The 16,386-nt window shown below is 47.7% G+C and overlaps 2 protein-coding genes across 3 annotated transcripts; one reads left to right on the forward strand and one right to left on the reverse strand.

The window, feature by feature from the left end:
* Positions 1 to 1,032: 1,032 nt before the first annotated feature.
* LOC127382877 (homeobox protein Hox-A13-like) lies at positions 1,033 to 2,065 on the reverse strand. The gene is made up of 2 exons (XM_051615023.1): positions 1,837 to 2,065; positions 1,033 to 1,395 (listed from the first exon to the last, which is right to left on the reverse strand). The coding sequence occupies exons 1-2, from the start codon at positions 2,063 to 2,065 to the stop codon at positions 1,073 to 1,075; spliced, it is 552 nt and encodes a 183-aa protein (XP_051470983.1). The 3' UTR covers positions 1,033 to 1,072.
* DSTN (destrin, actin depolymerizing factor) lies at positions 1,366 to 13,886 on the forward strand. 2 transcript variants are annotated; one of them, XM_051613818.1, is made up of 4 exons: positions 1,366 to 1,380; positions 10,659 to 10,966; positions 11,192 to 11,268; positions 12,540 to 13,886. In XM_051613818.1, exons 2-4 carry the CDS (start codon positions 10,707 to 10,709, stop codon positions 12,647 to 12,649), a joined length of 447 nt encoding a protein of 148 aa, XP_051469778.1. In that variant the 5' UTR covers positions 1,366 to 1,380; positions 10,659 to 10,706; the 3' UTR covers positions 12,650 to 13,886. The 2 variants fall into 2 exon arrangements, with proteins under 2 accessions (XP_051469778.1, XP_051469777.1); XM_051613817.1 differs by lacking the exon at positions 1,366 to 1,380 and adding an exon at positions 1,867 to 2,066.
* The last annotated feature ends 2,500 nt before the right edge of the window (positions 13,887 to 16,386 follow it).

Genomic DNA, 16,386 nt, shown 5'->3' on the forward strand with positions numbered 1-16,386 from the left:
TTCTGTACCCCTCTTGCACAGCAAAACCGATCTATGAAGAACAAGCTTCAAACAGTAACAGACAAATTATCCACATCAGTTAAGACTACAGAGCATAGCTGCCCCAGCTCTCCATTACATGCCACCAGAGATAATGCTACACTGTGCAGGAAGGCCCCACACTGCCAAGCAGCACCAGCCTTGATTTCTCTCCCAGCCACACAGCGTGCACTGTCACCACACTAACAGCCATAGCAGAAAGACAGGACAAGAACAAGTTGCCCAGAGAAATGTATCTGTAGGACTAATGCCTTGCTATTACACAGGCATTTTGTCTGTCTTACTTGAGAACTGTTACAACACCCAACAACAAACAAACAAAACCCAAACATGTCCCTAGTCAATTCTTGTTATTTGTTAAGACTTTGGTCCAAATTTAATCACTGCTTGATTAAATAAATAAGAAGAGAGCCTAGGGAAGAACTATCAACCCACCTCAATTTAAGTCTAAGCTGTAGGTCTTTTGCTAGTTTGCTGATGCAAATGTTCTTGCAAAAAAGAACCCTGGCAAGCATAAGCTACCCAACAGAATAGTATAATGCAATAGGACTGCTTTTTCAATACATAAATCTTCAATATGGGGTCTTTCAACAACAAAAACAGCATCTAAAAAAGGCATCTACTGAGGTATGACACCAGGACAGGAAAAATTCAAAATATAACACCCTGATTTAGAACAGTACTATGGAAAACTGCAAGGTGTGGCTCACACCCTTACTACTGAAGCTTCATGCTAGCTGTAACCTGGTATGAAGTATTGCTGCCTTATAACCCAGACCCAAAAACGTGCAATCAAGCCTTGGTTTTGTTTTGTGCTTACAAGCAGGCACAGAGACTCAATAGGGAAGCTGGATGCTGGGGGCCTTTGGCTCATCAATTCAAGCCAGGAACATCACTGCAGTCAGGATTCAGTAATGAAAACCAACCGTCTACACCTTTTTTAACATTAGCAGGTGCTTCTGTAATCTGATTACAAAAAAAGCTTGAGCTTCATTGCCCAGAAACATTCCGGAAATTGTATTTTCGTAGCATTTCAGAGTTGAGCTGTAGGGCGATAAACACGGAAGAGCGGCTCCTCCAAGCCCCCGCCCAGCCTCAGCAGCAGCGTCGTCTCAGCGCTCAGCTTTGTCCCGAGGACAAACCCTCCGTTGTTCCAGCCACCTGAAACTGGACGCCGCTCTGATTCACGCGAGGACGCGGCTCCTCCTGCTGCTGCTGCTGCTGCTGCTGCTGCTGCGGCTGCTGCCGCCGCCGGGAAGCAATGCGCAGGGTTTCCTGCCGCAGACAGCGAGCGCGGCCGGCCCGGGCCAATCAGGAGAGCCTGACTGAGATCGCACCAAAGTAGGTAGTAAAAAACTGGAGGAAAAAAAAAAAAAAAACAGCGAGCTAGCGAGGAAGAAAAGCCCCACCGCTTCCGCGTCGCCAGCGCTTCAGGCCGCCCGCCCCCGTCTCCTCCCCCCCCAGGACGGCCTCCCCGCCGCGGCCTGCCCCGCCCTGCCCTGCCGCCGGCCCCGCTGCCCCTCACCGCTGCCCCTCACCGCTGCCCCAGCCCCTCCCAGCAGCCCCAACCCTCCCTCGGCCCTTCCCTCGCGGCTGCCCCAGCTCTCCCCTCACCCCCCCGCCCCGCACACCCTGCGGCGGGTCACCCCGCCCCGCCCCGCCGCCATTGGCCGCCTGCTGTGCAGCAGCCGCCCGTCGGCCGCCGGCTCCCCCCGGGATTGGGCGGCCCGCCCGCGGGGCCGGGGGGGGCTGCGGGTGCGCGGTTCCCCCCCCCCGCACACACACACACACACGCACTCGGGTGCGGGCGGGCAGCACGCGTGCGCGGGGCGTTGCCACGCAGGGCTCCCACCATAGCAACCGCTTCCTCCTCCGGGCACGGCGGCCGTGACGTCGGCAGCGTTTCCGCCCGGCTCGCGCCCTCGCCGCTTCCCTTCCTGCCGCCGGAGCCCGCGCCGCGCCCAGCACCGAGGGGAGCAGCCGCCGCCGCCGCACCGCGCCCCGCCGCCCGCCCGCCCGCCGCCATGGTAGGGGCCCGCCGGGGCAGGGGGAGCCCGCGCCGCTTCCCGCCCCCCCCCCCCCTCCACCCCACCATCCTCTCTCTCTCTTCATCCCTGGGGAAAGAGGGGGGAGGGGGCGGTCGGTGCCGCCCGCCGCATCCCGGCCCGAGCTCCCGCCGGCGGCGGCGCCGCGCCCTGCTTTGCCTTCCTTTCCCTCTCCCCAGGCCCTTTCTTCCCGCCTCCGCGCCCGAGGCGGCGGATCCGTTCTCCCCCCCGCGCGTCCCCTCGCCCCTTCCCTCCCGCCCCGCCATGAGGCGGCGGAACGTCGCGCCCCCGCTTCGGGGCGATGGAACCGTCCTTCCCCCCCCCCCCCCCCGTCCCCCCCCTCCTGAGGCGATGGTTCGGCCCGCGCCGCGCTCAGGCGCTGGGGGTGGGCGCCTCCATTTCTCCCGGGGAAGGGGGGGGGCTGGGGAGGAAGAGCGAGTGAGGCGGGAAGAGCGCGGGGCGGGGGGCGGGGAGGCGGGAGGCGGCGGCCGCGGGGCGATCCGCGGCCCCTCCCCGTGCGGCAGGGCGCGGCCGCCGCCGGCCCCGGCGGCTTCTCCGCCGTGCGGGGGGCTGCGGGGGGTCGTGGCCCGGCAGGAAGGCCGTGCGGGCGTGGGAGCCGCTGGCGGGGCCCGGCGGGCTGCCCCGCGCGGGAGGAAGCGCGGCCTCCATCCGCGGCCCCGGGCGGGAGCCATCTTCCCCCAGGGCCGGGGGTTTCGCGCTTGGCCTAGAAAACGGCGGAGCGGAGCCCACCCGCCCCGCCGGCGGCCAGGGCCCCACTCCGCCTCCCCCGGGGCGCAGCCCCTGGAGGCCAGGCCGCCCTTGGTGAGGCCCGGCTGGAGTCAGCAGCCCTGGCAGCAAACAAAGAGGGGGAAGCAAGAGCCGGTGGAAGGGAAAGCGCTGGTCGTGACCAACGCGCTTTTGCAGCAGTATCGGAGAAGCTTAAACGGTCCAGTGTGTGTTGCAAGGGATTGGGAGGATTTTGTCGGCAGACAGAAGATACAATGTCTCCAGCATGTGTAAGATACAGTGCTGGAAACATAGAAAAGGCTTTCACTTACATACTGACTTGTCCATTTTTGGCTTTCAAAAAAAATGCTAGGGTGCTTCTTTTGTAAATGGCGTAGGATCGACCAAACAGTTGTTATGCTTCATGGTAGTTAGTTTGCCTACATTAAAAGTTTGCATCCGTGTTTAACTCAAGCTACTGAGGCTGACAAAGCCACTTGGATTATTCACTTGTACGGTTTTACCTGCTGTCTTGTTTTTGCTTGGATTATGCACAAGCACTCGTCCAGCAGCACACACATTTGTGTATTTTGACATACTTGCCTAGGTTATTTTTTTTAATGTGTGGTGTATCCAGTAAATAAACTTCTAGTCTGCATAGACCCACCAGACAGGATGTGCTACTAATCTCCCAGCTTCCTATAACATCCAAGTTGAAGCATCTACGGCTGGTCTGCAACGTGGAGCAGAGGTAGTGGGAGTTGCAGATGAAGCTGCTAAAAGTCTGACAAGACTTGTAGCTCTTGTTTAAAATAGGCTTGTCTGAACAAGCTAGCTACCACCTCTGCACTACGCAAACCTAGTTTAGAATGACTGTTCACTGTGTCAGGCTTCATCTTGCTTCAGAACCAGAGAATTCCCCAGTCAGTTAAAATTAGTATTTCTCATAGTGATCTCCTTTTTGGAACAGGGTCTGAGTTTTTTAAAATGCTTTCCATTTGCTGGAAATGAACTTGCTTTGGGGCAAAGAGTGTAGGCCTTCTGGTTGAGTATAATAATACCAGCAGGAGGGCATCCATCGGTATCAAAAGGGCATTGGATTTTCTGCTTTTGTGTCTTACCACAATGTTCAGTTTCTTTGCAACTGGATTAGATGAGTCCGTGGTCTTTGGAGACCTGTGCAAATCATTTTTCTTGGTTGTTAGTCGTTAATGTTCCCAAATCTGTGAAACTACAAAGTACATATGCCTCATGTACAAGATGACAGCCTCCTGACAATTGGTAGTGTGGGTGTCTGGCGTGTTCCTGCTTGCCTTGTCAGGATATCACTATCAAGAGGCTCCTGCTGGGAGCAAGGGCTGACCTAAGCAATCTCATGTGGGAGAGCCTGCAGACAGCCAGAACTTGCATGTGAAGCTGTTCAAAGCCTTTTACTTGCCTTAATCTTGCTTGTTCGGTATTCACAGCAATCTCCAGGAAGGATACTTCAGTAACGAGTATCTGGGATGCCCAGAGCATGCCTACACAGCCTGTTTTTAAGGATGAAGGTTGAGCTTTGGGTTGCTGTAGGTGCCTGGAGGGCCACAAGAAAAAAATCTTGTACACACTTGGGTTATAGTAGCTGATTTCTGCACTGATGTGTGTCTAAGCAGCCTTGCTTTCCTGCAAGGGTCCTGTTGCATACCAGCTTACACCCACATTACCTTAAAAACATTCATTTCAACACAGAAATTGGTACTACTTGAAGCTTCTGTCCTAGTACTGGCTACCATGGTTCCTGTTTTTCAGCAGTGTTGCTGGGGCTGCCTTTTGTGGGTATTGCTTGTTCTGCCTACCTTGATAATTATATCAGGAGTGAACTTTACGGTAACTTGGAGAAGGTGACAATTTCCTCTTTGGCTGAAAGCTGAGGATATAACCTCCAGGTATGCAGGGCAGACATTTCTTTCCTGCTTTTTTCTTGCTTACTCATCTCCTTGTTTAGTTGATGAACTTTCTTATTGGCAGGAAAAAAAAAAAAAAGATGGAGTTTTGATGCCCTCCCCCACACCTTCCCCCCCCCCCCCCCCCCCAAAAAAAAAAAGACCGAATAATGCAAAATTAAAAATTTCAGTCTAGCTGGCAAGATCTGCCTACAAGTTATATGCAAATAACTCTGTACTTCTCTCTGGTTTATGATGTGCAAATAATGGCCTCTTACACAACAGCAGTAAAAAGGTAGTTAGTTACATTTCCTATCATGCTTCAGATCTGAATTGAAGCTTTGGACTTTCAGATGCATAATCTGCCTGGCATAAATGGAGGTGTCTGACTGGCTGGCTGTAGGTGGCAGATGACATGGCCCTCTTGGGACTTGGGAGGTCAGTGGTGTTCTAACACTGGTGCTGGTCTTTGGGGTGAAGTTAAACTAGTTCCTCCATGTTTTGCCTCCTTTCCTACTCAGTATAGTGGGGGTGGTAATATCCAGTGGCTTTTCCTGAGTGCTCAAATAACAGATTAAAAGCAAAGCAATATTTAAGATCCTTGTATTTTTAACTACCCATGCTTTCAGTCAGCTTGTTGACCATGGATGACACCTTCTTAGAGGCCTGATTTGGTAAAATCTCCGAGTTTGTTACCTGCAGCCAGGCTATGTGACCCTCCCTGTCTGCTAGGTGCTCTCACAACTACCTTGGCTTAGCTTTCCCTTCAAGGTCTCAGTGCTGGTGATGTCCCAGGGTATTGCGTGGCAGTGTAAGAGGCAGCTTTGTGAAGGCTGCTGTCCCAGAACAGTAGGGTGGTAATAGATTTAATTGAAAAAATATTTGTCACAGAGATGTGCTATGACACGTAAGTGAGTCAGATGGAAATGCCACATGGTTACACAGGCAGTTCTGGCAGTGGCAAAGGATTTTGAAGATAAATGGTAGGGATTGTATGCCAAGCATAGAGGAAACAAGGTGTTAGCTGAAGAAAGTGGAACCAAATATACGGCAGTAATGTTTATTAGTGAACATGGGGAGCAAAGGTGTTCTCAAATCTCTGCCATTGTAATTAAACACGGCATACTTCAGTAAGTTCTTGGTGTCAAATTCTGGAAAAATGCTTTTCCAAGAAGCAAAAGTTTCCACTTGAGTAGCTATGGATAGTCTACACTGATGTATACAATCTGTACATGGTTCCCAAACAAAACAAGTCAAGAACTGTGTCTTGAAATGTCTCTAGATAACACATATATCACCATGGAGGGCCCTTAGGTTTTGATCACAAGGAAGAAAACTCACACTGAAAAATTGTTAATACTTAAAAACAAATTGAGTCCCTCTAACTAAGTCATTGACTTGAATTCTTATTAACTTACAGTTGAGGAGGGAACAAAGACTTTTCTTTGGTAAAATATTTTAAATATTCAAGGAGAATACTGCAGCTCACAGCACTTCATAAAAAAAAAAGACAAGGCAAATTTCATTGTGTCAAAGTTGCGTTTCAATGCAGGCTTGCTACATATCCAGTTTATCAGGCATTTGGCCTGTGCCTTGCTCCTGAAATGGCTTTTTGTCTGGGATTTTTTTTGAGAAAGCTTTGGATTATTCTTCAGTCTTCCCGACTGCATTGTATCACCCAAAAGTCCTGTTTGGATTAAATTTCAATTGTAGTGTACTTGGTGATGTAGGCCAAATATTGGAAGCTGTTAGTGGAGGCAGCTGGGGACAGCTCTTGCAGTTGGAAGCCTGGTAGACAGAAGGGTCTCTCTTTTGGCTGTCCTGTGTAGGGATGGTATTCTGCTCTTGCAAGACTTCTGCAGTACTTTGCACTTAAGGCAGGAAGGATGGCTTTGTGTGGCGAATAAGAGCTGCTGTGTTACTGCAGTACATGCTGACGAGGCATTTAATGCAACCATTACCTCATGTGCCTACAGCAGTCTATATGAAAATACAATGGGGATACTGGTGTAAGTGTTCCAGAGTAATGTACGAGGCAACACTGCTCGTGAGACATGCCACCTTAGCAATAGTTGTGTGGAGGTACTGGGGGAGAATTAATTTTTGCTGATTCCCTCAGAGAAACTTACTCTGTCAATTCTTGCCGGAATGTTTCGCTGAATATGCCGTACTGGCATCATTTTTTCCTCTGATAATTAGGTGGCCTGCCTGCCTGCCTCCTTGCTGCTGTCTTGTTTCCGTGAAATTAGGAGGCCCTGCAATGGTTTTAAATTCGGATTGCCTGTGTTACAGGGTTTGTCTCTCCCCTGCAACAAAATGTCACCATCTGATGGTCTTGTATCCCAAAGTACCTGCTCAATTAACAGCCACCCATGAACCAGTCCAGGGTTGGATAGCTGCTTTCATGCTGAAAAAGCAACAGAACCAGGCTAGCTATTGTAGCCCTGCAGTATTCAAGCCAGAATGCGCAAAGTAGTAATGAATGTGCTGTATTGAATCATCTGAGCAGTGCAATATTGGGCAAAAGAGAGGAAATCCAGACTAACAAATAAATGTTTATTCTTTCATTACTGGTGGGGTGGAGGCTTCTCACCAGCTGTTCTTGTGGACAGATCAGCAGAGAGACAGTTAAAATGCTGATTGAGGACATGTATTTATGAGGGGGGCATTTCTCCTTGTTCTAGTGCTCTTAACAGTCATCCTGTTGCTGCCCTACACAGAATGGTTGCAACCGAGTTTCAACAAAAGCTGCCTAGAGTTTGTTTTTTTTTTCCTTTTTAAGTATGTTTATGAAGCCAGTTGTGGCTGGTACAAGCCCAGAGTTGAAGAGAGAGTTCTACAGTTAGAAAAGTAGATCCTCTTTTTGGAAGATTTTACTCTTCCAAAGCACTGAGAATTTGTGGGTTCAACTCAGCCCATACTGTGACACAGCTATAGGGATTTCTCAGATGGAACAAACCTGCATTGTCCCTAGCAATATAATGGCTGCTAATGTCAGCCTGTGTAATGAATCCAGGGGTTGTACAGCAGCTGTGAAAAGGAGTAGCACCAGCTACTAATAGCCTTTTACTTTGGAAAGCTAAAAAATCCACTTTTTATTATTGTCCTTTCAGCTTGTGGTCAGTCCTAGTTATCAGCTGCAGTTAAACAGTGAATTTTGAGTTTCCAGACTAAATACTCTTGAACGTTTTTGTGGAATCTAAACTGATTTGCCCGTAGTGCTTAGTTCCTTTATAAGGAAACAACTTGTCTCCTGACTTGGAGACAATGTTTCTGGCTGTGCACATGCTCGACGGCACAGTTTGCATCAACCTGCAGCAGCTCCATTGCTGCTGCTTGCTTCTGGCTCTGCTGAGCATTAACCTCTTCTTTCAAATTTAACGTCTTGACCACAGGAATTAGTGATGGGAGCAAAGATAGAGCTGTGTGACATTAACTGCTTTTATACAATTGCTAGACTCGTTCCCATGCTCATGCAGGCTTTCTAAGCGTTTTCTACATAGAATGTTGATGGTTTTGTGACTAGAGCTCAATCTCAACACCTGTTGTGCACTACTGAGGTGTCATTAGTTAGAAGACAGACCTCCGGGGGGGGGGGAGGGGAAGGTTTTCTTGAGTTATCTGTGAATTTGTCCTTAGTAGATGATGCAATAGTTCTAGTTCCTGCACTGTTTGCTTTGTTAGAGCAACCTTGTGTTATTTAGAGTCTTCCCAGAGAGCTCTTGGCCTACACCAACCACAGGAATGGGAGGAGAAAGAAAGACCTTTATTCCTCATTAGTTCTTGCTCACACTCTGACAAAGTGCAGTCCCTCTGTATGGAGAAGGTGACATAGGAATGAGTCATTTTGAGTCGATGTTTGTACTTTTGCTCAAATTTATCCTGGAATAGGCTTTCTCTGCTTACTTTCCTGGCCTTATTTGAGATATGCAGAAGGATGGCTGCCTGCCAGGCAGCTGAGGCACAGTGACTTACTCTCTGTTCTCCTATCCCAAAGTAAGTGCAAGGATTGTGGTTAGATTATCCCTAATAGACAAGCCATGCATTGTAAATTTTGAGGGAGGTCCCCTCATATTTGAGTAAACCCCTGAAGAGCCCTGTTCTCCATGCTAGAGTAAAGTTGCTGCCTTGGATTCACTGCTGCATGAGATTGCTCTGGTTTTGCATTACTAGCAGTCAAAAGACCCAAATGCCAAACTCCATGGTAATAGATTTTGGCAGCTGTGCCACCACTCTTAGCCACCACTGGGTTACCAGACCTATGCCAGCCACTAGTGGTTACAGAAGGAGAGACATTGGTAGAAAAAGGAGACTTGGCTCATCTGAGGTCCAGCTTGGTGGGCATTGATCAGGGCTTTTAAAAAAAAAATACACATCAAGTAGTTATCCAATCAATAACCATCTCTCAAGGACAACCTGATTGAAAGCTAGCACTAAGCAGTGCCCCTTCACCACTGATCTCCCTGTTTTTTCAGCTGAACTCTGCTGTTTCTTTAGAACATTTCCACTCTTGACAAGGTGCAGTGTTGTCCTCAAATTTAATCCATCAAACACATTTTTTGGGGCTGAGCTTGAGGAAAAACAAGATTGAGAATAACCTTTAGTCTTTTTCAGGTGGTATATCTCACATAATGCTTTACCTGACTGCTTAGTACTACTCACTGTACCTCTAACAGCAATGTATGGCAGTTTACACAGAGGGAGGAGGGCAATTCTCCTGCTGAGATATGAATTGCCGTATCTGAAGATAATGAATTTGGAAGATCAGAAACCATCAGGGGAAGAAGCAGTATTAGAAAGGAATCTCACTGTTTACGTTGCATGCTGCATTTTGAAGAGATAAACGAGTGTTGGACAGGCTTCAATTTGGTCTTCACTGCTCTGGCCGTGCTGTCCTTCCAGAAGTGTCTGCTGGCCAGTATGGCTCCCCGTATTTGCAGTATTTGCTATTGCACAGCTGCCTTTGAGCTTTCCCAACTGTGATGCAGTCTGAGAGCAAAACTCATATGTAAATGCTTCTACCCTGCCATCTCTCTTTTTTGTGTGTGTGTCTTTTTCCCAAAAAAGCATCAGACTGAAAATGCAGTTGAGCCTCTTTCCTTCTTGCTAGGTCTTGTCCTCTTTAATCCATGCAGCTGCCTTTAGCATTAGATTGGTGATGCTACATCTGCACCTCCTATTACAGCTAGCACAGGGGGTTACAATGAAGTAACTAGAATTTCCCATCAAGTGTGGGGGCAGGGGGAAGTTGAAAGGGCAGCTTGTTTTAAAAACTGATGAAGGAGCTGCTGGGAAGTAGATACTTTTGTTAGACTTGCAAGTTCTCCCTTTAAAACACTGAATTCAGAGCAACTTCTGAAAGTTGGCTTGTTTTTGTTCAGCTAAAACCTGTACTGCTACAGTCCCAGTACCCCATGACATCTCTCTTGATCTCTAACCCAAATCCACGTGACAGGCATGGCATTTGGCCATGTTTTACCTCTGTTCTGAAAGCTGCTAGAAAGCATGCTAGAAATGGCTAGGAATCTTTGAACAGAAGATCCTTTTGGGCTTGATTGTCTAGCCAGCCTGAAAAAGGTAACAAAACAAAGCTGCTGTAATGCCAAAGGACTGCCATAACTGAATCTTGAAGGACAAGGGGAGGATGTGCCTGTAAAATTACCCCAAAACAATAACATAAGTAGGATTGTGCCTACTTCAGAATAGTTTTGGTTTGGCAGCTGGCTGTGGGCAGCATTGAGACTCCAGATTCTTTACTTGGCCTGGAAAGAGAGGGCCTGCAGCCTTTTCCAATGAGACTCTCAGGCCACTGGTGACTACTGCTTGTATCAATTGTCTTCTAGCCTCGGATTTAAGGTGGTGCAGTGATGTAGTTGTGAAAGTTTGCAGTGGTAGCCCTAAAGGTCTTTGTTCATTGTCTTTGCAGGCATCTGGAGTACAAGTTGCCGATGAGGTATGCCGTATCTTCTATGACATGAAAGTGCGGAAGTGCTCTACGCCTGAGGAAATTAAGAAGAGGAAGAAGGCTGTCATCTTCTGCCTCAGTCCAGACAAAAAGTGCATTATTGTGGAAGAAGGCAAAGAGATTCTGGTGGGAGATGTCGGTGTGACAGTTACCGACCCCTTCAAGCACTTTGTGCAGATGCTTCCTGAGAAGGATTGCCGTTATGCCTTGTATGATGCAAGCTTTGAGACCAAGGAATCCAAAAAAGAAGAGCTGATGTTTTTCTTGTGGTAAGCCATCTTCCCAGCTCACTCATTCCTACCATGCAGTCTAAACACTGTGGGTAAGGTCTGAACATTTGTATGTGCCAGGCTGGCAAGATGGCAGGCTTAGAGCTGATGCCTGTGCTCTGAGTCATGAGACGTTTCACTTGTTCATCATCAGTAGGACACTGCTTCTGTCTGTGCTAAATAGTAGATGTCTCTAGTTTTACTCTTTTTTGTGTATCCCACTAGGGCACCAGAACAGGCACCCCTCAAAAGTAAGATGATCTATGCAAGCTCCAAGGATGCAATCAAAAAGAAGTTTCAAGGTATGTAATGCAGCTGTTGCTCCTAGCTGTGCCATGCCCCTAGAATGCTTACGCAGCAAGGCTTCACTGTTGGCTAATTGGCTTTTTTTTTTTTTTTTAAGCAAGAGTGGAGAGCTTCACAGGTGAAATGCTCATGACAGAGCTAAAATGAGCTCTGACTTAAACTTATATTGTCTGAATTTTAGAGGCACTAGAACTGTGGTCAGGACAAGAGCAGGCTTTGCAGTGTATGACACTGCAGCTGTACTGTACAGAGCAGCATGTCTGCATAGAAACCATTTGATTCATAACACTGAGCTTGATTTTGTGCTGACCTGACTCTGTGGCAGAGGACTTTCAGCCTTGCATCTGTTGAAATACACAATCTCATAAACTTACTGTACTGTAAGTAATAGTAATTAACAGTTTGCTTGATACAGAGATGCTCTTGTGATTACTCATTGCAAAAGGCATTGGATCCCCAAGCAGAGAAGCAAAGTTCTGTTAGTCTGTCAGGCACTGTTAACCAAGGAGCAAACACCTTGTTGCAGCATTCAGAAATTTCATGCTAAGTCAGTCATTACAACGGCTCCTAGCCAGATAGCACTGCCCTCCCTTCCAGTTCCTCATGCTGCCCTGGCCCACAATCTTACAGCAGGCAAGACTGACAGGATCATTGTGCAGCAGTGACAGGACAACTCGCCAGTGCATTGGAACTATGCGGGGAGACTTGTGTGTTACGTGTGTGGAATTTGAAGTAAGAAAAAAAGAAATACTGGAAAAAAAAAAATCAGCCTTTCTCTACATAGAACAGGCTTGGGTTGGGCTCCCTGCCCTCCAAAACCAGATACTGCTGTTGATTCCATAGACCAGCAGAGTCTTTCTAGTCTCTGTATCTCATCACATTGATTCTTCCACCCACCTCTCCAGAGCCGGTGGGAGCCCAGTCAGCTATCTTTGTGTGCAAGCGTGTAGCTCTCTCAGCTGCCATATCCAGGGTAGCACTAGAAGTGAGAGATTTGTTTGTGAGGTCACCTGCAATGACAAGTCTTAACAGTCTGAGCACTGATCTAGTGAAAACTTCCTCCCTGTTATTTTTAAATTGATACTGGATGTGTAGGCAGATGTCTCTTGTGACATATCAGGGGAAAACCATTCAAACTCCTAAGCTAAGGCAGGACTTAACTGCTTGATAGACTAGCTTGCCTCTTCTAATGTTACTACCAAGTATGTTTGTTTGATACCAGCATGTTGAAATACTGCATTGAGTGTTTTGCCTCTTGTTTTTTTAGGCATAAAGCATGAATGCCAAGCAAATGGGCCAGAGGACCTCAACCGAGCTTGCATTGCTGAGAAGCTAGGAGGCTCCCTAGTCGTAGCTTTTGAAGGAAGTCCCGTGTAGATGTCATACAGTGCCACAACTCTACAAGCATTCCATGTTTTAATATATCAGTTATGTAAAGCAAACATTCTAGGCAAGGGTTTCACTAACTGTAGGGAAGCTGTCTTGTAGAATAAAGTAGTTTTTGGAGATGTAGCTCGTATGTACAAATGACCCTAAATAAATCAAATTAAGGATTTATCTTGGTGTATTAATATTTGCATTGGTTGTCCAGCCCAATACTATCCCCAATGGATTAACACTAAAGGTCTCCAAAAATGTTGATCCAATGCAGCATTGTATCATGGGATGAAAGGGGGGGAGGTGAGAACAATCTGGTTCCTGTTCTTACTTTTCTAAATTGTAGCAAGCGAAATTCAGTCAGCCTTTTTGAGGCTACTGGCCAAATTGCCAAACTCAAAAACTTTTCCCCTGTAGGCCCTGTTTAATATAAAGCTTAATATCTGTAGTTAAAGTTAGGCTAAAGCAACCTGTTGGCACCAAAGCTGGGTTAAATTCTGAGTGCTTGCAGTTGCAGAGCAGTACTAATAAAGACTATGAAGTTAAAATAGAGATAAAATAGACACCGTTTTCTGGAGAAATAGTCCTAATCCACTATCTTGTAAACTCACTGTGCAGTAATAATATTTACAGTTTCACTTTTCTGCAGGTTCATTTTTCTTTTTATGAAGTGTCTTGAAGTCTCTTCCAGCCTGAGTGAATCTATAAAAATTGCTTTTCTGTTGACATAGTTTGATTTAGAACTACCTTAATTTCACTAATACACATTTACTAGTGGATCGGATGCTTCTGAGGCTTTTGCAAATGCAGATTCTTATATTGGAGCTCTCCAGTTATGGGTAGTACAATGAGAAGGAACCACATCTTTAAAAGTGGTATTCTCAGCCCCAGTCTTTGGTCACTTGGTCCATTTGTCCATAATTACTATTGATTTAACTAGAACCAATCAGCCTGACTAATACGGCTTGATCTGGGCTTTTTGTCTGTTAGCTTCTTGAATTCTGTAGAAATGCATGGAAATATCACCTGCTAGAAAGTTTGACCTGAAATGCCTTTTGTATGGGGTGGGAGGGGGGAGTAGAGAACATTCCTGTGCCAGCTACAGAGATCTTAAAAGCTTCCATGTTTCACCAGTGGTTGATTAAAGCTGTTTCCTTTGTGTAATGTGTACATGGGAGTTGCATAGAGTTTTCCTGTATGTCTGTAGAGAAAAAAAAAACACAACAAAAACAAACCCTAAGCCTCCATTGCGTTACTGTGATATGTTCTGTGCGTGCCAAGTTCAAATAGCCTAAATAAATGGGGTTTCCCTCCCCTGGGTCAGTGACTGATTCCTCTCCAGCCTCTGGATTAGTAATCTTGCAGCAGGGCATGAGCAGCCTGGGGAGCTGCTGTGCCTTCCACAGCTACCCCCCTGTGCTGCTCCTGCAAGGATGGGGGTGGGGAACAGGCTGGAAGGAATAGCTGGTGGAGGGGGGGAGGGAGTTTGGGGGGAAGGCAGGTGTTTGTCTGCAAAGTGTGCTGCCCTCTTAGCTGAGCAACAGTTGTCCTGCTGCAGGCTCTAGCTCCCTGACAGCACCTGGTCTCTGTCTTCTAGGCTTCAGACCCAAATTTCCATGGATTGGGAAGCTTTCTGGGAAACATCTCTTATTTGCAGTCTGAGCAGGAGAAACCCAGCATGTGTAGGTTATTTTCTGCTGCTTTCCCTGTTAAGAACTGACAGAGCTTTCTCTGGCCAGCCCCGTGAAGCCCAGGCAGTCACAGGCTGCCCCTTCCTCTGCAAGCTCTTGCCAGATGTGCAAGGACAGAAAGCTGTACTGTTCCTGCAGCTCTGGGCAGAGCAGTGCACTGTGCAAGTTTATCTGTGGGGCCAGGGAAATAATGGTCCATTGCCTAACTCAGCATGTGCCCTCTCTGGCCATGCTGCGTGGTTAAAACCTTTAATTAAAAGCAGGCATTGACTGCTTGCTCTGACTTGGCACCCATGTGGGTCACAGGGTTGGGAGCACAAGGTTTTTGAATGCAAAGGGATCCACTAGAGCGAAGCTTTCTGGTTTTGAGAAAAGCAAGCCAGCCTGTGTTTCAGTCAACCCTGAGCTCAACCAAGTGAGTAATCATCCCAATAAACGCTCCTCCTTGCCTAGGTTTCTGCAGTACTGGTCTCTGTCCAAAGTCCAGGTTGAGATAAGGAAGCAGGAGTGGTGCTGCCTGACAAAGGGAACTCCCAGCCAAGATCCAGCTGATAACTAGTGCCTCCAGACTACAGGCATCTTCATCGAGGTATCCAGCCCAGGTGACAAAGTGGAGGACTTCTACTTAGGATTTCATTCTTTGGTTTGAAAACAGCAGGAGAACCTTCAAAGGGGGGACTATGTCAGAGCTGGAAGGTAGGATGGCACTTTGCACAACACGAAAGCTCTCAGATCAGGGACTTGGGTATAAAGTGCCTTAGTCCTGGGACTTTGAGGGATGAGAGGTCTGAGGAGACACTTTGGGCCTTGATTAGATGTAGTCCCACAGCATCAGCTGATTTAATAGGCTTTTGCTGCTTTTAGGACCTTCACAGCAAACCCTGAGGCCTCTCTGTAAGAGCTGGCAATACCTCTTAGTCTTCAGAGCTATAATGCTTCCAGCTGGTCTAGTGCTCCAAAGGTTTGGCCTGCGGTTGGAGGAGGTGAACAGCATGGGAAAATGTTTTCTCTTGAGACTGTTCAGATCCTTTCAGTTAAGGTTTCTCCCAATTCACCCAGACCTTCTGAAAAGGTAAGCCAAGCAGGGAGGCAACATGAGGAATGCTTCCTCTAGCTTGGCTGGTTGCTGGGGAGAGAAATTGCTTTGTAACAGGACTACATAAAGAAAAAGGTGAAGGGGTTCAGGTGATGGACACAGCTCAGCCACGCAAGACTGCAACTCAGGTAGTGCAGCTTGGCTGCAGCAAGAGCAGAGCTGCTGGAAACCTTGTCACATCCATGTGCAGACAAGGGTTTCCTGAAAGTAGTTTTTGTTTGTTACACTGTGGAGAAGATGGGGATGGAAGATGGAGTCTGATAATTCAGGCCTGAGCATGAGCAGCAGATGGTGTAAATGTAATTCAGCTGCTCCAATGAAGGTGAACTTGAGCATCTAACCTGTGGCTCAATGAGATCATGTACCCAGGCTGAAAGGTAACTCCAGCCGTGGTTGAAATCAGCAGGAGGATCCAGTGTTCTCATCCAAAATCACTCCAGCTGGGCAATTGCTTGATCTTTCAATAAAGTACCTGCCTGCAGCACACAGGCACCCCCAGCTGCTGATCTTACCTGCCTTGTGTCACAGGCTGACAGGTAGGAAGCTGATAGCATGGCTTGCCTGGAGAAAAGGAGATAAAGGGCAAAGCCCATGCTGCTGGAGAAGTTGCAAAATCCCACCAGCTCCTGCAAGAGCAGGGGCTGGTTAGTCCTCAGCCCTGCATGCTGGTGGGTAAGGCTTGGGCTTCTGCTAGCCCATTGGGATGTCCTTACCCTTCCACTGAGGTGGTGAGGGAAGAAAAATATCCTGGCACTGCCACACCAGGTACCAAAAATTAAGCTTCGAGTCTTTCCTGAGAGAGATGTGCTTTTTCAGTTTTGCTTACAAGACCAGCCCCTCTTTCTTCCTAAACCAGCAAGCTTGGTGACATGACCTGGAAGGGCAACATGTTCCCCACGCTGGGGATACTGAATCTGTGGACAGCCCACCTGTCCCACAGCATGGTCAGG

Source organism: Apus apus, chromosome 3 (genome assembly GCF_020740795.1).
Source record: "Apus apus isolate bApuApu2 chromosome 3, bApuApu2.pri.cur, whole genome shotgun sequence".
Taxonomy (NCBI): domain Eukaryota; kingdom Metazoa; phylum Chordata; class Aves; order Apodiformes; family Apodidae; genus Apus; species Apus apus.